The sequence below is a fragment of the Lygodium microphyllum genome, chromosome 14 (genome assembly GCF_053477565.2).
Source record: "Lygodium microphyllum isolate KBCC chromosome 14, Lygodium_microphyllum_v1.1.10, whole genome shotgun sequence".
NCBI classification, from domain to species: Eukaryota; Viridiplantae; Streptophyta; class Polypodiopsida; order Schizaeales; family Lygodiaceae; genus Lygodium; species Lygodium microphyllum.
This window is the reverse complement of record NC_141148.1, coordinates 3,785,246-3,808,720: the sequence shown is the minus strand read 5'-3', so window position 1 is coordinate 3,808,720 and position 23,475 is coordinate 3,785,246. Positions and strand designations below refer to the sequence as shown.

The 23,475-nt window shown below is 40.7% G+C and overlaps 1 protein-coding gene across 2 annotated transcripts in view; it reads right to left on the bottom strand.

Moving 5' to 3' along the window:
- The window catches only part of LOC148025268 (uncharacterized), a 104,465-nt gene that overhangs the window by 59,314 nt on the left and 21,676 nt on the right, over positions 1-23,475 (bottom strand). The window contains exons 1-3 of one of the 2 annotated variants that reach the window (XM_087692271.1): positions 19,091-19,313; positions 10,210-10,298; positions 9,992-10,060 (exon numbers count right to left, since the gene is read on the bottom strand). In XM_087692271.1, the coding sequence (XP_087548397.1) occupies positions 9,992-10,060; positions 10,210-10,298; positions 19,091-19,098 (166 nt within the window). In that variant the 5' untranslated portion in view covers positions 19,099-19,313. Of the gene's footprint in view, positions 1-9,991; positions 10,061-10,209; positions 10,299-19,090; positions 19,314-23,475 lie in introns of those variants that run through there. The other variant, XM_087692270.1, reaches the window with a different exon arrangement.

Below are 23,475 nucleotides of genomic sequence, written 5' to 3'. Positions count from 1 at the left end.
CGTCATTTCGTGCCGCTGCTGCACCCGTCCGCTTGTCGATCCTACGCACTCTTGCCTGCCTGGGCCCTATCAACAGCACGCTTCCGCCTGCCCTCTTTCTATTGCACGTCCCGCCAGCCTCCTCTCTGTTGCAGCCTGCCTTAGGCCCCCATTGCTCCAACAGCCAGCACCCCGCCTGCTCCAACCTCCTTCTCCCTTCTCTTCTTCCTTCTTCCTTCTCTTCCTTGTCCCTTCTCTTTCTTCTTCTCCTCTTCTCTTCCATCTTCTCCTCTTCTCTTTTCTCTTCTCCAAGTTCCAAGTTCTCTATTCTTCACCTCTTCTCTTCTTCCTTCTCCCTTCTCTCCTTTTCCCTTCTCTCTTCTAAGTGCTAAGTTCTCAATTTCTCCTTAGGGCTTGGACCCTCACTCTTGACTCTTGAGTCTTCTCCCTTCTCTCAAAACTCGAGTTCTCACTTCTCTCTAATCTTTTTTATTTCAATTTTCAACCTGAAATGGCTTCATCTTCCCACCTTGCTGGTCGGGCCGGTGGTCAAGGAAGAAGGTCCGATGATCAGTCATGGTGGAAAGAAGTAAATGTTGACCACCCATTGAGTAGAGGAGGATCCCGACCATGGGCTTACAAGCTTTGCCCATACAAGTGAACTAGTGGAGCAAACAAGGTAATCCATTGAACCAAGCATTTCTATTTCGAATTTTTATTGATTTTAATTTTTCATAGTTACTTAAATATTAGAATATGAAATACCAATTACCACTTGTTTCATTTTATGCATAATCAAGTCCGAGCTCATCTCCTACATGAGCCAAATTCAGAAGTATAGTTTTGTCCTAATGTGACCTTGGAGAAGCAACTTTGTGACCGTGTAGCAAGTCAACAAGCTTATCTTGCATCTAGACCACAACATGTTGCAATTAAACCTACAACTTTTGTGACATCATCCCCATCAGATGTGTCTAGAGCAGGGTCAGTATTAGGAGGTGCTACCTCCACACCTACTGCAGGCATTGCATCGTCCATGGCATCAACAATGCCACATGTTGCACATAGACAGATCACACTTGATGCTAGTTGGAATCCCAAGAAAAAGAAAGAGGTGGATACATCAGTGGCACGTTTTTTTTTTCATGACCACATTCAATTTCATGCAGCTAGGTCAGAGTATTTTAAATTGATGTGCAAGAAGATTGGTTAGTATGGCCCTTCGTATGTACCTCCATCATTAGAGACCTTACACACCACTTTGCTCGACAAGGAAAAGTGCCTTGTTGAGCAAACAATAATGACTAGAAAGAGCCTATGGGCTAAAAATGGAGTTTCCTTAAATGCTGATGGTTGAAGTGATACACGCAAGCAATCCATTCATGGTATGGTTGCTTATTCTTGTAGGGAAATGTATTTCATGTCTTCACATGATGTATCAGGGACAAGAAAGTCAACAGATGTACTTGCAACAGAGTGGGTTACGGATATTGAACTTATTGGCCCACAGCATATTGTGGGATTTGTTGTAGATGGAGAGCCCGCAAATAGGACAGTATGTGCTATTATCCAGGGATATTATCCGCATATCATAGCTTCATATTGTATGGCTCATTACTTGAATAACCTACTAAAGGATATTGGTAACTTTTCATGGATTGCACCTGTCATAGAGCAAGGAGCTCAAATGCTTAGCTTTGTTTTGAATCACCAATTTCTTCACCATCAGTTCTCTTTGCAATTGAAGAAGACACTTTTAAAATACTCTGATACCGAATTTGCCTTTAACTTCTTGATGCTAGGCAGATTAAGAGAATGCAGTGGTGCCTTGAGGCAATTATTTCTTAGTGATGAGTTCACCTCATCAACATTAGCAAATACTCATACAAGTATCTTATGCTTGGAGAAAGTAAATAACTCCACTTTTTTGGATGATGTAAAGCGAATAGATGCTATAGTATCACCTATTGTGTATTTATTGAGGATTATGGATGCTATGCAACCTTGCATTGGCCAGGTATATGAGGCTATGGATAGGTTGAATGAAAAGCTATAGGAGTTGACATCAAATGATGAGGCATATGAGAAGATACGCCATTTAGTTGTGACGAGGTGGAACTCCTATAGCTCACCCATGTATGCAGCTGCATTTGTTGTGGATCCTGAGTTCCAAGGCAAGGGTCAAGAGAATGACACTGAGATTATGGATGCATGGAGACTTATATTGTCTCGTCTAGTGCATGATCATGGCACTAGACGAAAGATCAGAGATCAGTTTTCATGTTATAGGACCTTTCGGGGTTCTTTTGGTTGTGGGGATGCACAACAGGATCGTTATAAGATTGGGGCAACTTTGTGGTGCAAGGACTATGGTTTGAATGGTCCTAAGTTGCAGCAACTAGCCATCCGTATTTTGAGTCAATCAGTTAGCTCCTCTTGTTTAGAGCAATTGTGGAGCACATATGCTCACATTGCTTCAAAGAAGAGGAACTATCTTGGTGTGGAGAGGACAAACGATCTAGTATTCGTTAGTGCTAATTTGAGGATATTATGTAACAGTATGACAACAAAGCCCGATCCATTCACAGAGTGGAAGATACAGCAAGAAGAGAAGACACATGCCGATGTTGAGGGAAATGCAGCAGTTCATGGTACGCATGATGATGAGGCTGGCACTTCAACAGTAGCTAGAGCAGCCTCAGATCATGATGATGATCTTCGATTTAGTTTACTTATCATGAGTCTCATGATACACATGTACATTGTATATGATATTATCATCATTGATGACAATGTGACACTTGGGCTGTTGTACCATGCCGATATTATATTTGTACTTGCAGTCTGCAATTGCCCTTTGGGTTATTTTGGCATGCCGCATTTTGCTTCAGACTAGAGATTAGACTTTATATTTGTAGTCCTTTTGGGGCAATGAGCATGTTCTTTCAAAGATTAGACTTCATATTTGTAATCTTTTAAGTTTTTAAGCAATGGAACCATGGGCATATTCTTTCAACTTAGACTTTAAAGTTTAGTTCATTGTTCATTGTTTTAGCATTTATGGCATATGTATTATGCATTTTATAATTGAATAGCTTACTTCTTAAGCCTTGTAAGTTGTAATTCAATTTCTAATGAGTAATCTTAGAATGATGCATGATATCTTTAAAGTTAAAGTTAAAATGATTTATCCTTGTGGATTATATACCTTGGTTTTAACACTCCAGTGTCCACATGGATTATCAGTGAAATATTAAATTTTTTTCCATGAATTTTACTTTTTTAAATGCCGTTCTTGTTCCCACATCCTCGTTCCCTAGGTTTGGTGTTCCCGTCACCGTCCCCATCCTCGTTCCTCCGTCCCGTTTCCCATTTCACGTTTCTATGACTGAGATCCTCTGACCTCCTCCACTAATCTAAGTACCTCTTGCTATCAAAACTGACCACCAATCCTCCAAACCAATTTTCCCTTGGTTTGCTTCGGGATTGGCCTTCACCTTGCTCTTTGAAAGACAAATTCAGCCCGAAATCTGATATTGGTTGGCTGGCCTCTTGAATCTCCCTGAAATTCCTCAATTTCAGCTGTTAGAATTCAAGTCCTAAGCCCTCAATTCTGAGTACCATTACGAGGCCACTATCAAAATTCTAATTTTTGCTGTAAATTAGGGATAACAGCAAAGATTGAATGCAATCTCTTTCTCTAATGGCTCAAACTGCTAGAAAATGTTGAGATAACTTGAGACATGACTAGAGGATGAGAGAGAATGCTATAGAGAGAGAATTTTCATAGCTTCATCACAAGAAATGCTGAAAAACTACTGCTGCCATGCTCAAACAGCCATGCAAGCTATCACCTACAACTTAGGAAAACCAAAAAGATTGTTGCCCCTTGTTGTATGATGTCATCTGCACCAAAAGAACCTTGGGCTGCTATCATCAGCTCTTGGAGAGCTTCAAAATCTTGTCACATGCTGTAAGATTGATCCCTCATAATTGCAAATCACATTAGCAACCTCTCCTTGCTCTCTAACAATCTCCTCCTCTCTCACAATAGCTGAAGTAGACTCCACTACCCCCTAAAAACGTTTTTCCCACTTACCTGGGCAAGTTTTGCCAAGTGGCAGCCTTCTAATCAATAACAAATTGGATCAGCCCTAATTCGCACTAAAAATCTCCCAAAATTCTTCACCAATTTCTAGAATTTGGCATCAATCCATCGATAATTTTGAGGCTTTACATCACATACCTCCAATTTCGCCCAAATTTTCCTAACAAATTTGGAGCTTTTCAAGAATTTGGGTTCTTCATCAAAATTGATTGACCAAGTTCAATCTTAGAAGCAACATTCAACATCCTTGAATATCATTTGAATAAAAAATTCACAAAAATTCTTCAAATCTCTCTTTAATTTTCTGGTAAACTTTAGGGCTTTTCATCATTCAAGCTCAAATTCACCTAAATTTCTTTGAAAAAATTGGAGCTTTTTTTAAAGTCAACAAATTTCATCAAAATCAAGGCTTAATTCAATCTCAGGTGCATCTTTCAGTATCAATCGAGTGATAATGTCATCCAATTTCTTCAATTTCTCTTCAAATCTCACATGGAATTTGGAGCTTTTGCCTCAAATCGCTTTCTTCGGCCTCAACATGCACAAATATCATATTGTTTGGCTTGCTAATTCTGTTTTTCCCCAACATTCAAGAAAAAAACTATTATTTGGCCACATTTCTTCGGTGAATCTTCTCAAATTCTACTATTGTTAGCATTATCGAAGCATTCTCAGCCATTAATCCCTGATTTCAACATATTGCTTATTGCTACCTTATTCGAGTAATATTTTATTTCCAAAAGCTATTATTTTTAACATATTTTTCTCTCCTTAGCAAGAAAATAGCAAGAGAAAAATATTATTTCATATTATTCGACTCCATTGATGCGGCCAGCTACTCTTCTATCAACGCTTCATCATTATTCGAGGATTTGTTTTTTCTCTTTTCACTTGGAAATTATCATTTTACTATTGATTTTCACTCATGCCTAGCAATAATTTGTAGTGGCCCAATTTGGAGAGCAAGCCTAAAAGAAGATGCAATGGCACATAAATGAACTATATTCAACTTAAGGAATATATTTTTTTCATTCAACGTCAATATAATCCTTCTATTCATGATACTGCTTTTCTATCATTGATGCAGCTTCTACTTGATATTTCAATTGCGGTGCCTCTAAGCACATCACCTCTTGCTGAGCATTATTTTCATCTCTCTCTCATGTACCTAAGGGGTCACAATCATGTGTGTCAATAGTGCCTCTTACACAGTTAAAGGCATTGGTCATGTGCGCGTTGTCTATGTTTCAAGCACTCCTTTAGCATTGCATTTCAGCCATTGCAACTTCCAGCTTTCGAGACATTTTCAATGGCCCTCGATGTGTAGTGTATGATGATCAAGTTTCTTCTTCCATTGTCTTGTCAAGCACCCCCACTAAAGGTCTATATTGTCTCGATCCGTATGATCAGCAGCTTGCTGAAACTCCTATTGACCATGCCTTATTAACAAAGGAATCTTTCCAAGACACACATTTATGGCATCAAAGGCTCTCTCACATTAACTATCGTGAATTGATGAAACTCCAATCAGAGGATGGTCATCTACCATTGAATCACATTTATGAAGACCATCTACTTGGTACGATGTACTATTTTTCCTTTCCCAAGGATTATGATGTTGACTCTCCATCTAGTTTACATCTCCTTCAAAGTGATATTTGTGGGCCTATGCAAACTAGATCTCTTGGTGGGTTCCTCTATTTTATCACATTTATTGATGATGAATCCCGATTCACTTGTGTATATGGGGTGAAGTCTAGGTCTGAACTCTTCTCTTGCTTCAAGGCTTTTATAGCCATGGTGGAGAACCAAAGAGGCTTTCGCATTTGGACCCTTCACACCAACAAGGGGAGTGAATATCTTTTTAATCGGTTTTCAAACTATCTTGCATGTCAAAGTATTCATCATCAGTGCACTATTCCTTACTCCCCATAATAAGAAGGACTAGAAAAATGAAAGAATAGATCGTTCATGGAGATGGCAAGATGCATAATAAAGAGAAAAAGTTTACCAAATTCTTTTTGATTCGATGCTATTCCTTGTGTTGCTTATGTTTTGAACAGGTGTGCCACAAGAGCCTTCCACACTATCATTCCTTATGAGGCATAGTACTGGCTCCAAGCCTTCTCTCTCTCATATGACAACTTTTGGATCATTGGCATATGCTCATGTGGTTCTCGGAAAAGGTGCAAGCTTGATGATAAGGCTATTCGCTGCATATTTATTGGGTATATTGTTGAAAGCAAAGGGTACCGACTTTATCAACCCTCTAAAGGCAAGATTATTGTTAGCCAAGATGTTATCTTTGCTGAAAATGCTTCTCATTCTTTGCTAGACTGTCAAAAACAGCCTATTATTGATGTTTCAAACATCTTTGACAGCCTACTACTTTTTCATTATTGTTCTATGGCTAATCCTTCTACTCAGCCTTCATTTCCACCATCTACAGGTACATCACAGCAGCTGAATCTGCCTGATTTACAGCCACAACAGCCCGATACCTTGTGCCACCAGCAACCCGCTATTAACAATGATTTGGAGCACACAAGGGCTGAACTTCAGCAAGCTAAAAGAGTCCACCCATTGGCTGCACACTCTTCAAGACAGCAAGCAGCCTCTTCCTTTTACTCCAGACTTCTTTCTCCTCACCCATAACTCTAGGGCACAAATGGCTTCCTAAGAAGTACTTCAGATATCAAATACAAGCAGAGTATTGTTGTGCAAAGTAAAGATCAAGCTAGACCTCCAAGGCAACCCTTAAAAGATGTGGCGTATTTTTAGGGCATGATTTGCTACTCTTTTTTCTCATTTCAGCCATTGATCATTGCAAATATAAATATTCCATCTCTAATCTAAATTTTCTCATTTAGGGCATGATTTGCTTCTCTTTTTTCTCATTTCAGCCATTGATCATTGCAAGTATAAATATTCCATCTCTAATCCAAATGTTGGTATCATTCTCATTTCAGCCATTGATCATTGCAAATATATATATTCTATCTCTAATCTAAATTTTCTCATTTAGGGCATGATTTGCTACTCTTTTTTCTCATTTCAGCCATTGATCATTGCAAATATAAATATTCCATCTCTAATCTAAATTTGGCATCATTCTTGACAAGCACTTGAGCTCTATTCTTCCTTCTCCCTAACACTTCTTCTTGGAAACCCTAAGGACAAAAGGACATCCATTAAACTTCTTCTCTAAGCTTCAAAATTTTTGAGTGACATGTGACAAGTACGAAGCCTGTCTAGTTGCTAACAGCTATTCCCAACAACAAGGAATCGACTTTGAAGAGACCTTTGCCCCTACTTCTCACATCACTACCATCAAGAGTATCATTGCCCTTGCTCCCACTTACATTGGGAGGTGAGTTAGTTGGACATCAAGGCGGCATTTCTCCATGGATATCTCACTAAAGACGTATATGTTTCACAAGCTCCAAGATTTTAAGTCAAAGGCTCTAAGCAAAAAGTTCCCATCTCAAGAAGCCTTTGTATGGTTTAAAGCAAGCTCCACAGCCTTGGTATGCCCGTATACATTCTCATCTACTACACCTTGGATTCCAAAATAGCCCTACAGAGACTACTCTTTACATTCGACATCAAGGATCTGATTTTATTATTCTTGTACCTTATGTTGATGACATGCTGGTCACTAGGACCAATGCTGGTCAAATTGCATCTTTTAAGGCTGCTTCATAGCAAACCTTTGCCATGACAGATCTTGGTCTACTTCACTATTGCTTAGGTATCCAATCACCATTGAGGGGGGTATCATCATGACACAATCCAAGTATATTAGACAACTTCTTCAACGCTTTCAGTTCAACAATTGCAAGCCTATGTCCACTCCCTTGAAGCCTGGTTTCTTTCTGATGATGGTAGCGGATCTTTTGCCACTACTTTATATCAGCACATTGTTGGATGCTTTATCTATTTATGTTACAGAAGGCCCATTCATTGGCAAGCAATGAAGCATTACATGCTTTCAATATCTCAAAGGCATCTAGGATCTCAGCCTTTTCTACAAGGTTGATTCTTTGCTCTCTATGCATGGATATTCATATAGTGATTGGGCTGGATGTTCAAATTCTTGTGTCTCTCATAGGGGCAACTATTTCTTCTTGGGTACATCTCTTGGTTCAGCAAGAAACAAACTACAAATCCTACTTCCAATTGTGAGGCCGAGTATAGAGCGGTGTTCACAGCCACAACGGAATGTGTTTGGCTCCACAAGTTACTACAAATCTTCATGTGCACCAAACGGCTTCAATACTTGTCTACACTTACAACCACAGTGCTTTGGCCATTGCATGGAACCGAGTGTTACATGCCCGCACAAAGCAAATAGATCAATACCATTATGCTCATAGATGTTAGCAAATGTTATAGCTAGAGATATAGAGTTGTCTTACACACCCACTAAATAAAACTTGGCACATCTCTTCTCACAAAAGCTCTTCCTCGACCAAAGTTCCAAGCTTTTCAACAAGTCTTGAACTTGATTCCATTTGTTCCATGATCTATCATACTCTAAACTACCATAGGTTGCTATATCCACTTGAATGAACTTTTGCGTAGTGCAACCATGACCTTATATCTCTTTTATTTTCTAGGATTTTGTTATTGTTCCTAGATTATTCTACCCATTCCATAGAGGGGGCTTTGTAGGTTATCTCATGGTCTATGTGTTGATGTCCTTTAATCCATGATCCAAGCCCTCTAGGCATTTACACTGTCATTAAATACAATTGTTATCCACAGTGTTATAGACATTATGTGACACTAGGACTAGGGCTTCCTATGATACTTAAGCCATTTAGGGTTACATTTTACTATAAAAACACACTTTGTGCATCATTAGCACCTAACTGTGGCATTATTCACTATGGTCGCCATGAGCATTACACTGGCTTTCAATCATTTATATATCATCTCTCAGTTTGTGATTGAGTATCATTGTGCATTGATTAATTATTGCATTATCTTTTATTATCTATAAATTAATAATGCAATTGCACCATGCCTCAGTCAACAAGAACTATCTTCTCTAGATCCTACGTAAAAGGAGCCATTAGATGCCTACTCATCTAGTTAGTGACCACTACCCTAGTGCTCTATAATACCCTCTCTATGTTTCTCCCATATCCTTGGGTGCAATTGTGGATCCTAGCAAGGTGTATATACCTTCCTAAATTTTTGGATTTTCCATTGTTGCTTTGATACTATTGCAATTCCTACTTGTCACGGAATTATCTCTACTGAGAGTTCCTGATGTATTGTGGCTTTTTCCATGGATATATAAGGATTAGTTGCCTAGTGATTTCTTTCTCGCACACACATGCACACAGAATACCAGAGATGTTGCTGTTCCTGATGAGGCTTTGCTGGGCTTGTCCAAGGAGCCACAGGATGAGAATCTTCAGACACTCAGATCCTCCAAGCTACATGTCTGACTTCTTGGCCCTAACAGGGCTTACTAAACATGGGAAAGATGAGGATTCGTGGGCAAATACAGCACACAAGATATGAGACAATGCTTTTAGCACGCAAGATACAAAACATTACAAAAGCATGCGTGCATCCTCATTCTCCCTCAGCCTCCAAAAAAAAAGGTAAATAGAAACATTTTGCCACCTCTCTCCAACAAACTGATGTTACCTTGGAGTTATTCAGCCTTGAATTACTATCACAGTTTAACAGTTACAATTGCATGCCCTTGCAGGCAATGCAAACAAAACTGTAACATTTCAGTATGAAATACAGAACAAGAAGAGTAATAGCATTATGACAGAAAAATGACCATAAACAGAGATAAGGTCCCTCTCACATGAATGGTCTTTGCTTCTTTAAAGTATGGTTACCACTCTGAAAAAGATACAAGACATATTGACCCGTTACCAGAGTATTTTGACTTTTTGGGATCTTTGTTGACAACAGCAATCGTGAACTGTGCAAAATGGCTCCAACCTAGAGATTAGAGTAACAAGTTAGACCGGTAATGCTTTAACAATGAAAGAACACCACTTAAAGAAAGCTCCATCTTCCAAGTTAGAGAAAAACTGCTTGAAAAAAATCCAAGTGTGCCCTTTGAAAACATCTTATCTTCGAAGTGATACCTGGCAGAAGTTTGTCATAATCAGCAACACAAAGGAAGAGAGACAAATGGTTGCACACATCACAGCCCTGAGGATAAACAAGAATATACCTGTACAAGTGAATCAAAGTCAGTCTCAAATGAAAGGCTTAAATCTTTTCCACAGCCAAACTTTCATTGAGCATAAAATGCACTAGTGAGCCATCTACTTCTGTAGCAAGAAGGGCATCTTTGGAAGGACAGCAAGAAGCTAGTGGTCGTGTGGTAGAAAGACGAGCTAGTTCACGACAGGCTGATATCAAGTTTCCGCTGTTTTTACTCTCTGTGGTCAGGAAATGATTTGATCAACATCGACATCAATGTCTCTCTAAGGCACCTTGGTGGTGGCTTGATCACCCAGTTTGGATATCCAGGTCCTATCTGATTGTCATTGTTGTACATACTACAATGGCACAAGTTTCTAGCAGTTTATTGTTGTGATACGGGACAGTGTGATGGTTCCTAGGGGTTTTGTTTCCCCATCGTTGTATATTTCATTGTACTTGTCACACATGATCTAGGAGAGAATGTCGGCATTTGTGCATTTCGTGGGTTTTGTTGGCCTTTACTGGATGTTTGGGAGGGTATCTAAGTGGGCCGTTGGGCGGCCTATTTCTAGCTGGTTCCATCGCCTTAGACCTCGTTCTCCAGCCTAAATATACATGCCTCCCCTCCACTCTCTAGTGCCATACCTTGCACGCTTGCATTCTATGGAGACAGAGAAACCTCCAACCATAGCCCATGTGGTTTATATTCACCTTCTCATGCTTTGGTATACCTATTCCATGGCCCATTTCTCCATTCATTGAGTTCACATATTCTTGCTTTTCTTGTTCATTTCCTTCAGTGCTCAATAGTTGTTTCTATTGCTTCTACTTCCGTATCTCATTCCACATAATCACCCCACAAGTGCCATGTCACACTACAATCGAGGCCAATCATGTTTTTGTTAGCAAATATATTCTATGTCTTGTACTATGTACATCTCCTCCTTCTAAGCCTCAGTCTCAATCAACAAGGATATTGAGAACTTTGTTGCTATCATAGTCTATTAGTCTAGCTTGTGTGTCAGATTCCTCCATTTTAGGCACCTATCTAGGCCTTGATCATCCCAGCCACTGGTTCACCTAGCTTGTTTAGATTGCACATAGTTCATTTCAGTGGTGTGCATTGTACAAGTTCATTTCAGTGGTGTGCATTGTACATTTAGCCGAGTGGGCAACTAAACGGCATCTTCCATTATCACGGTGGCTAGTTTTAGGCACCAACTTCTTGGCCTGCACCAAGTCAGCCTATCCTTGCCTTCATTGCCTACGCATAGGCAGCCCAACTTATAACTCGACACATCGATTAGATCAGCATCCAGCCACCATCATTCTCACACATCTTCCTCAATCAGATTCCCATCTGATCAACCCAGCACCCTCATTGACACATCTCCATAGCATGCAGGGGTTGATTGTGGGCAACATTGTATCCATAGTTGCCTCCGCACATCGAACGGGCAAGTTCATACTGTACAATCTGTACGATTTCGTACAAAAAAACAGGGTTGTTTCATCCACCACGTCTAGGCACATCTCCATAGCATGCAGGGGTTGATTGTGGGCAACATTGTATCCATAGTTGCCTCCGCACATCGAACGGGCAAGTTCATACTGTACAATCTGTACGATTTCGTACAAAAAAACAGGGTTGTTTCATCCACCACGTCTAGGCACATTCCCACATCCAGTCAAAGTCATCTACCATATGTTTTCAGCCCGTTTTGCCTACATGGTACTTTGGAGTCCTTGCCACTTGATGCCCTTCTTCCACACTCCCCAAGCCTTCACTCTCAATCTCCTTTTCAAGGCTCAAGCCTCTCAATATTCCTTGAGCCTCTCTCTCAACCTCCCTCTCCATCAAGCCTCTCTCTCCCAAGCCTCTCTCTCACTCTCCCTCTCCTTCTCAAGGCTCAAGCCTCTCACTATCCCTCGGGCCTCTCTCTCTCAAGCCTCCCTTTCACTCTCCCTGGCATCATGACTTGTGAGAAGCACGAGGCCTTCAATTTGTACACCATCGATGTGGAGAGGCTCGAGAGGGACAAAAGAAGTCCAACTCCCACCATTGGACATGCAAGTATTGTGGGAAGCGCAACACAAGTGGTGCGACCCGACTTCTCCAACATCTTTACAAGACGGGGGGCGAGTCCCTCCATGCAAGGAAATCCCTCAAAACATCGTAGACGAGATTCTTGCCAAGATGAGAGGGGGATCCACTAGAGGATAAGGAAGTGGTGTATTGGCACCAACATCTATGCCTACTAATGAGGAAGTATCGAATGTGGTTGTATCTTCAACTGATGCAGGTGAGGCCTCACCATTGGTGATGGGGGCTCCACATCCACATTTGTTCCAACAAAAGACAAAGAGTAGAGACTCATGCGACACTCGAGAGGCGATTCTCTCTCTCTCAAGATTCCAATCATGTGCGTGGATCCAATTTGCAAACATTGAAATTGCAAGCATGATGATTGAGCGCAATCTTGCATTCAATGTCCTAAAGCAAGAGCAATGGAACAAGATAGTAAAAGCCATTGCCAATGTGGGCCCATGCAAAGAATGGACTAGTGTCACGTATAATGACATGAGGATGATAAAGATTGATGAAGAGAAAAAGAGGATTTATAAAGCCATTGATCCTATTTGGATCACATAGACAAAATATGGTTGCTCCATCGTCATCGACGATGGAGTGATTGTAACAAATGGAGCATCATCAATGTGAGAACAAGAAGGGATCGAAGCTCAGCTGAGAGTGGAGTAGACAATGCAGAGTGTGAGAACACAACACCCAATGCGATTATCTGAAGTGTAAGGTGCAAGTACAAAGTACAACCCTTAAACCTTAGGGTTGTAAGAGGGTGTTCACACCCGAAGTGTGTGAAACACGATAAGTGCCCAAAACCTGCTGAAGATCACCAACTCCTCTATGAGCGTAGGCATGAGTGAAACCCAACAAACCCCCCTGGAGTGAACAGCGATCACAATACAAGGGTCATCCGCCAAAGGAGATCAAATTTAAAGCATTGCGAAATGCTTCAAATTTGTCACGCGGAAGAGCTTTGGTAAAGATGTCTACCGCATTACTGGTAGTATAACAATAGACAAGGATAATATCTCCGGCATGCCTCTCTCTGACAAAGTGATAATGAATCTCATTGTGTTTCGTGCATGCATGAAACATTGGGTTTTGTGCAACTCCAATGGCACTTTGACTGTCAATCAACAAAGGCGTAGACTCCGTGAAAAATACATCCAGATCAGCTAGCAAGCGTCTAAGCCATATACATTCAACTGTGGTAGTGAAAGCTGCCTTGTATTCAGCTTCACATGACGATATGGCAATAGTGGATTGTTTCTTGCTAAGCCAAGAAACCCAAGATGAGCCAAGAAAGAAGCAATTGCCACTAGTGGAGTGATGAGAATCATAATTAGCAGCCCAATCAGAATCACTGTAAGCATGTAATTGCAGCGGTCCCCCCTTGGCATAAAGCAATCCAAGAGTCCTAGTACCCTGCAAGTAACCAAAAACACGCTTCACACTTTGCCAATGTGACATGCGTGGCTGATGCATGTATCTGCTCAGGGCTAAAATTGCAAACTGTATGTCTGGCCTAGTGTTGCATAGGTAAATAAGGCATCTAACAGCTGGAGCATATGTGTGGATATCAAACAAGTCACTATCATCATGCAATGACAACTTCAGTCCAGGTTCCATTGGTGTACAGACTGGCTTGCAATCTTGTAAGCCAAACCTCTCAAGAAGTTTACCAATGTATCTCAACTATGATAAACCAATGCCTCTAGCATCATGAATGAACTGAATGCCCAAGTAATAGTGCAAAGGCCCCAAATCCGACATCTCAAAAGTTTGCTGTAAATTTTGCTTGAATGCTGAAATCTGACCAGCATGTGTCCCTATAAGCAAAAGATCATCAACATATAGACAAATGATCAGCAAGGATACCCCCTCTTAACATACGTAAAGGGTAGACTCTAATGAGCTGTTTATGAACCATTGGTTGAGTAAAAAAGCATCAATCTTTGCATACCAAGCTTGAAGAGCTTATTTCAAGCCATATAAAGTCTTTTTCAACTTACAGACCAAGTGTTCAGATCCCTCAACTGCAAAACCAATGGGCTGTTGTATATACACTTCTTCATGAAGTTCCCCATGTAAAAATGCAGCCTTTATATCCAGTTGATACACAATCCACCCATAATGGGCAGCCAAAGCAACCATAGACCTAATGGTAGTCATGCGAGAGGTAGGAGAAAATGTCTCCTCATAGTCAATGCCTTTCTTCTATGCATAGCCCTTGACTACAAGCCTAGCTTTATATTTTCCAATGGATCCATCTGCATTCCTTTTCAGCTTATAGGCCCATTTTGTTCCAATGGCACACTAAATCCCATACTTGATTCTTTATGATGGAATCAAACTCAGCTTGCATTGCTACCATCCAATGCACACTATGTTGTGCATCCTCAAAACATTCAGGCTCCTCATCATCAACTATATGTGCTGCCATAACAAATTCTTTGATATGTGCACCACCATGCATACGAGCTTGCCTTCTAGTATGACCAACAATAGGAGCATCCAAATGACTATCTTTCATAGTCTGTAAATATCATCTAAGCATTTAACTAGCCTCCTCACTATGTACAAGCTCTTGCTGAATTTCAGAGTCAGTGCCTTGCTGAATATTCAGATCAGCCACAGGCTGATGTTCTACATAATCCAATGGAGCAGTTGGCTGAACATTAAGTTCACTTGCTAAAACTCCAACTGTATCACCAAATGAAATGGGCAACAGCCCTTCAAATACATCACTGGCAGTCTGATATGTATCAAAACCAGCAAGGGATACTTCTATTTTTCATCGAAATCCACATCTCTACTGATAAATACCTTTTCAGAGACAATATCATATAATCTATATCCTTTTCTCTCACTGCTATACCCCACAAAAATGCATTTGACAACCTTGTTATCCAACTTTTTTCTAAGTACCTTGGGAATGTGTGCATATGCAAGACACCCAAAAGTGCGGAAATTCCCAACAGAAGGTTTCCAGTTGTTCCAAGCCTCAAAAGGCATGATATTGTTTAATGCTTTGGTGGGACATCTATTCAAGACATGGCAAACACACACAACCGCTTCCATCCAAAAGCTATGTGCAAGCTCTTTGCTTTCAACATATATCTGACCATCTCCATGAGTGACCGATTCTTCCTCTCTACAACCCCATTCTGCTGTGGAGTATAAGCAATAGTGTACTAATGAACAATGCCGTTCTGCTTTAAAAAATAATTCAGCATAGAGAACATTTATTCCTCCCCTTGGTCCGAACAAAGAGTCTTCACCCTGCAGCCAGATTGGTTTTCAACAATGCTAGAAAAGCCAAAAATGCATCATACACTTTTGACTTTTTCACTAAAGAGTAGACCCAGCAGAAGTGAGTAAAATCATCAATAAAAGTGACGAAATAGTAACAGCCACCCCATGACTTTGTCTACATAGAGCCACATACATCTGAGTGCACAATCTGTAACCTGGCAATGGCTCTAAAAGCGACATCATGGAAAAACGAAAACCAATGCATTTTCCCCAAAATACATCCCTCACATAAGTGCTCAGGAGGTCTCTCCAAGAGAGGTAAACCATCAAGTATCTGTGTACGTTGCAAAAGCATCAAGCTACCACAGTTTACATGCCCCATACGAGCATGCCATAACTCCGCCTATAACATTGCAGGAGTAAGAGTGGACGCTAAATAAGCCGACTAATCAACTGAAAGAGCATCCAACTCATATAACCCGTGACATAGAGTGCCAATCAAAACCAAAATCATGTGTTCCTTATCTCTCGCCATGCATCTATCATCATCAAAGGTAACCTGCAAACCACACCGTGCCAAAGAAGAAATCGATAACAAATTTTTCTTTATACCTCGTGCAAACAAGGCAACTTGTAAGCGGAGAATAAAGCCATCAATGCCTATCATCACAATCTCCCCAATACCTCTAATAAGGTATGATACATTGTTGGCACACAGTACAGACTTGCCAACCGAGGCTGCAATAACAAAAGCAAACAAATCTCTATGAGATGTGATGTGCCGAGATGCACCACTGTCAAAAAACTATGTGCTTGCATCCTCAATAGAGCTAAATGCTCTATCAACCCAAGAAGAGTCATAATTGCATGTATAAAAACAATAGTCTCTGTCTACAACAAAGAACGTTGACTCAGTACAGTGGAAGGTGCATCAAAAATAGGCATCCCTGACTCCTTCTCCTTGGCTATGCACTTTCTACACTCAGTGATGTAGCGGCATGGCTTTTTGCTATAGTGGCACTTACCCTTCTTGGCTTGCGTGCCCCCTTGTTTCTTATTGCCCTGTGAAGTGTCTGAAGTCCTAGAGCTCTGCGAAGTATTCTTTGCTTAGCTGCCCTTGCCTTTCTGTCATGCCATAAAAGCCTGCTCAAAGGCTATAACATCCACACCACTGTTCTTTCTGTCTGCTCCTCTTCTAAGAGCAAACTGACCAACTGAAGGAAAGTAAGTCGTTGTGGGGCAATCCTCCTGGTGAGGTTCAAGGCCGTATGAAAGGCCAAGTACGAGGGCAGCAATGAATCCAAGGTAGTAGATATCAACTACGCATCTGAGCAATACTCATCAATATTCATAAGCTGCTCACACACAAGTCCTAAATTTTATTTTAAGTGATCCTGCATAGAATCACGCTCATCCATCTTCACTATCTCAAGCTATTTCTTCAAGAAAGAAATACGGGTCTCATTCTTTCCAGCAAAAATTTGCTCCAAGGTCAGCTAAGCTTCTCGTGAAGAAGCTGCAGACCGAATGTGAGGGATAATAGACCGTTGAACTGCCAATGCGATCAGCGAGACAAAACCTCTGCATCCTATGTATCCCATGCCTTCTATGCTGTTGATCTCTCGGGAAGTGGCTGAGCTGAAGCATGTTGAAAGCTGAGTTGCCCATTGTCCACGTCCTCTTGGAGGAGGAGTAGCAAGAGCCACAACTCTGATATAATCCTAAAGATTATTAGCAATCAACACATTCTTCATCATGAAGGACCGCAGTGCAGTGAATAGTTGTTACCATCCAACCTATCCTCCTTGGATACGTAAGTAAATACATCACCTCCCTAATTTGTCATGATAAACAATGCTGATCAGAGAGCAAAAGAGCAATGTCTCAACCTGGACCAACCTAGAAATCTTAGAATTTTGAGAAATCATAGCAAGTAATTTGCTATAATAAGTGAATTAAAGCACAATCTGTCACAACTATCTAAAATGCACGCAATCCAAGGTGCAATAAATGCTTAACAGCAATATAGATTCAAAAGGCCCCAAAATTTCTTGTTCCAAAATGCTCAAAATCAATCTATTTCAGACTGGACCTTTACTACATGTACCAACGTCTGCTCAATACCCAAAAGCCCCAAATTTCCTAACTAACTTGCCAAGAAAACTCTACGGTAATCGTGTCCCAAACACATATTGAAGCTGATAGTGCCTGCCCAGGAAAAAGCCCCTCCCCAGAAGTGAATTTGAATTTAAAAATACTTTTTTTTTTAAATTGTACCTTCAATTTTGAGCTATTACCTTGGCGAATACAATTGGAGGTCGAGCTGGAGGCAAGATGGCGACTTAGGTGGTGGACAAAACAGTTGGGGAGCGAGCTAGGCCAGCCTAGCCACGCGAGTTGGACTAACAGTGGCAAGCGTTGCGATCTAGCACATGTGGAGGCAACGCAAAGGACAGAAGCACTGACACACAAGTCAAGGCTAGGGGGGCAACTTTAGTGCAAGCAGGCTCAACAACTCTGGTGCAGGCGGGCGCAAGCTACATACTATAGAGAGGTGTAGTTGATGGAGCTGTGCAAGCGAACGCTGGGAACTGATGCCTGTGGAGGCGGCGCACAGTACAAAAACGTTGCAAGGCGGCGCAATTGACAGTGACTCCTGGAGCACGGGGTGACCTCTAATAATGCAAATGTCAATTGGTGGTGCTAACGAGCAGCTGACCAAGTTAAAGCCAGCTGGACCCTGCTGCTGGTTGCAGAGCTAGGCCCTACTGCTGGTTGCAGAGCAAACGGAGAGAAGACTGAGCTGAACACAGCTCTGATATCAACTGTGAGAACGGAAAGGCATCGAAGCTCAGTTGAGAGTAGAGTACACAGTGTTGAGTATGAGAGCACGACACCCAATGCGATTATCTGAAATGTAAGGTGCAAGTACAAAGTACATTGTTCACGCCCGAAGTGTGTGAAACACGATAAGTGCCCAAAACTGTGTAACATAGACACATAAAATAAAGGGAATAAATCTAGGGGAAAAAACCTCTCGTACGGAGAGTAAAAAGTATCCCAATGTCCTACTGAAGATCACCGACACTCCTTTGTGAGCGTAGGCGTGAGTGAAATCCAACAATCAACATACTAGTCCCATGTCCACTCGACACTTACTTTTTACGGGCCGTAGACCCCTACAAGAGGGGAGGAAAAAGATGAGCACATTCATCTATCACCATATTCGACAAGCTATCATTGAGGTATACATTGTCTTTTTAAATTTCTTTCTTTCATAATTTTGAGTTTTCTATTATAAATCATAAGTTAATGATCATGATTTATGATTTGTGAAGCCTCTCTATCTATCTCTCTTCCCTCCAAGCCTCTCTCTCTGTAACCAACCTTCGTTCTTGGAATGGATGGTGATAACCTGATTTAAGAGTTAATTACAACAATAAATAAATGCACATAAAATGAAATACACACTTTACCATAACATTCTTGGACAATAGACACCTTGTTGGCCCCAAAATTGGCGTCCCTTGCGGTATTTCTTTAGCTTTCATTCAATTGGAAGGAGTACAACTCGAGATTCTTCAATCTCCTCCTGCTAACCAATTGCTCTTGCTGCAGTAAACACACTATGCAAGGTGAATACAAAACCTTAAACTCTTGTGCCTTTTAAGGGCCGAGGTAGAGGATACGAGTTGGAGTGTGTTTTGTACTATGTACAAATCCCGAAATGCAACAGACACCCTCCAAATGTGATCAGCACCTACAAACACAAATTTGTGTACCTGGATCAAGGGGAACATGGCAATGACAACTCGGAATAGTAGGCAACAGGCTGAGAACTAACAAGAAGATGAAGGCAACTATTGTCAACGCCGCTATCAAAATGCTCCAAAAAAACTAGTGTCAACTATATACTACAAATACAAACTGTAGAGGTCATGCTGCAGCAAATGAAACAACTGAAGGGTCACAAACTATAAAAGATGGCTAGGAACATGTGTTTGCAAGCTAAAAACTACCACCGGTAGCAAACGCAATGTCTAGACGGCTATAGACTAATTACCAAGTACTGATGGAAGGCTGATCCTATCACAAGGACGTCAAATTTTGAGATGCTTTAATCTTGTTGATAACATTTAATTAAGTTATTAATCAAATATGCAAGGTTGTTTAAGCACATGGGATGCATATGGCAATTATTTCATGGTAACAGGCCAAGGACCCCAAGGATGCAATGGGTGTCAAAGGTAAAAGTTGTGATAAGTTATGTCAGCTAGGCTTAGGGGGTCAATTAGTGTCAGTTTTGACCCTGGGACAATTATTCGGCGAATAAGTGGCAGTGGTGACACTAGGGACAATTTGACCCTAGAACAGTTATTTGGCCAAAAAGCGTCGGTAGTGACATTAAGAACTAGCATTAATTAATTAATTAATTAATTAATGCCACTCTAAGGGTCAACACAGATTGGGGACTACTCGAGGTTGCAAATGGCCTAGCCAATTTAATTATGGATGGGCACATTTAATTTTGGTCAAGGTCAAAAAGGTTGAAATTAATTTTCAAGATTATTCAATTTTGAAAATTATTGAAATAGCTGGATAATGCTGAAAAATGGGTTTAGAAGACTACCACTTCGCAAAAATGCCCATGCAAACTGAGAAAACGTTTTTGGGGCTGGGTCTCAACCATTTACTCAATTTACAGCTTGGGGGAGAGAGAGAGTTATGGTCCATTTTTTGATTAGAGAACAGCAATTTGCTACAGAAAACAAGCATCTCGGGGCCTTAACAAGCAGGGGACAGTAGGGAGTCACCTTCCAGGGGCTGGCAACAGCATTGCTGATTAGGTGACAGCATTTTGGAGCTGTCTGGCAGTAGCATTCAATGTAGGCTAGAGCAAGCAGCAAGCACAATTTAGAGCTTTCTCGCAAAGAAAATCAAATCTCTCTCTCATCTTGGCTTTCTCTCACCTTCTCCAACCCATGCTCAGGAGATCTCAACATTTCTCAGCCACTTTTGAGCAAATCTCAGCCAAATTTGGTGATCAGCAAAGAGATCTCTGTAGTGAATCCTAAATTTCTGTAGAAATTACAGTTTGACAGCCACCTCAAGACCTGTGCCAATTGGCGAAGGCATCGTACACTGAATTCAGCACTTGAAATTTGTGTAATTGTTAAGGAATTCAGATGCCAGCCCATTCGTTGTAATTTGGGGTAGCATTTAGCTCGTTGGTGGTTGCATTTGTGTCAGTCCTAGGTGAAAAATCAAGAGGCAATTGGTCCAAATTGATTGTTGATTTTTGCTACAGCAAAGGAGATTGTGAATCACAGCTTGTACTCATTTCATTAGCAATCAAGTTAAAGAAACATCGAAAGGGGTACCAGTTTTGGGGTCAACTCTCATCTATTCTCCCTTTGTGTCAACATAATATTCGCCATATATATTTTAATTATATAAGAAAGTCGAGCGTGTATCTTGGATTCTATAACATCTTTGTATTCTACATCAAATGGATTTTTTGTGAGATGCTATCAATAGATTTTTATTTTCTCAAGAAAAAAAAAGGGATTGATAGATGAAGAAAGCCACAAACTATTGGATACGATCCTCATGAAGAAAGATGTAAAATATAGTATAGATAATTTGGTTAGCAAGAATTTGCCCCCCATGCATGCCATAAGCGATAACAACAATGGACTAGCATGCTGCCTTTAGTGATGAAGAAATGTGCCAGTAGCTTGCCACCCATGGAACCACTCACTTTTTGAATGATGTATCTAAAGGCTATAAAGTTGCTTCTACACTTCTAATTGATAAATTCACAAACTTGACACCAATCCTAGTTGTTAGGTGTACAATACTTCCAAACCCTCTATTTTCTTTTCAAAAAATAGAAATATATTTCCTCTTAGTTCTGATAGTGTCAAGCACTTTCTGATAGTGTCAAGCTCAAAGTGAAGTGAGGTGGAGTGCCACCCGTGAAAGTCGGAAAATGTCCGAGATTATTAAGGTAATTTGTGCATTTCAAGTTATATTCATTTGTTGGTTGTTGTAGTTAAGTGCTTAATCAAGGAATTACAACCCTTTCCAAGAATGAAGGCTGGTTTCAGATCCCCACCACAAACTAAGACACATGTAATGAAGGGGTGTAGACAATAGTGGAGAAGGGGACACCACAACTGATGGAGGACCTGCAATGACAAGATAGGATTGAGTGATGGGCAGCATATCTAATTATAGAGTGGACCCTCCCAAATTAGGGTTTGTCTTATGGAACACTAACACTCGGGTCATTTAAAGATAACTTATGGTATTAAGCATGTTTTGGGGAAGTAATAAAGAGAGCTAATCAAGATAATCAAGATAATTTATGGTATTAAGCATGTTTTGGGGATGTAATAAAGAGAGCTAATCAAGATATAATGCAGTTTTAGATTAATATCTCCTCTTAGGCCCAAATTGGGAACCAAAAAGAGACTACAAAGCATAGCTTGACCCATAATCATCATCCCAAGCCAAAGGATCATCCCAAAGAGGCCAAGGTATGAGAAAAAAGGTGCTCGGTGCTCATCAGTTGCCCAATGGCCTACCAAGATATGCAAAGGTGATGAAAGCATTTTGAACTTTTTTTTAAAAGATTGTTTTGATCCTATCGAGTACGTGTATCTATGAGAAATAAAAGGGATAGTCAAGTTCAAACACCACAAAACACACAAACCATCCCAACCACCCATGGGTATCGATGAAGAAGAAAAGTATGAGGTATGTGTGGGAATGCTATCTTAGAGATTGGCCAAGGAGACTCCTCTATGTGCTCCCATGAATATAGTGGATCCATAATGGACCACTCTCTAACCAAAAATGAAAAAATATGCACCAATGTACGTTTACAAGAACTAAATGTAAATGCATGGGGTAATGCAAAGGGCAATGCAAGATGTCATGCTCAAACAAAATGCTATGCAACACTACTATTTGGACAATGTCCTCACAAGGGAATGTTTACTTGCCCAAGCACCATTTTACAATCATAATCATCCTCATGATACAGATTTTGATACAAAGTACAAAAAATAATGCCTCCACGGCAAAAAGTACTCAAAATCCTATAAAGATCAAGAGAAGAATATCGTCCCCTCTCACTATTAAATGGTGGAAGGAGAAATAAGCACCCCCTCTCTCCCCAAGATGTCGATGTTGATGTGGGAAAGACGAAGCACTCAAAGAAGAAAAGTGAGTTGCATATCCAACTAAAAACCTGTGAAATGAATGGTCTCAAGATTGCCTCAAGAAAGGCAAGAACTCGTCCTCAAGAGGAGAAGACTTCATATTGATCTAGAGTGTGAATCCCTATCAAGGAAGGGCAACCAAGGTAACAAGTGCCAAACAATTGAAATCTCCACTCTGATCAACTAGTAGGTCCTGTAGGGGTTAGTGCTAACCCGAAAAGACAAGTTAGGGGCAAAAAATACCATAGAAGACCATAAAACACACATACATCAATGTTGTTCAATGAAAAAGTGTTTATAAGAGCGGTGTGTTGGGTTTTAGGATGATCCCACTACCAAAGGTAGGCACACTAAAGATGTAAAAAAAAAAAAGAGTAGGAATGTGTAGCGAAAGAGAGAAGCTAGGCTAGAACATGCCTTGCAAGAATCAACAGATGTATGGATGGGAGGAGTGATAGGTCTGTGGTCAGTGTCACCAACATCTAAACCAAAGGAAGGCTCCATGATCCACAGGTCTCTAGGGAAAGAGGACGCAATTGCTTCTGGTTGCACACTCGATGAAAAGAGCGTCTAAGAAAGACAAGGGACTCATCGAGTCTATTCTCAAGGGAAATAAGGGGTACCTGAGGACT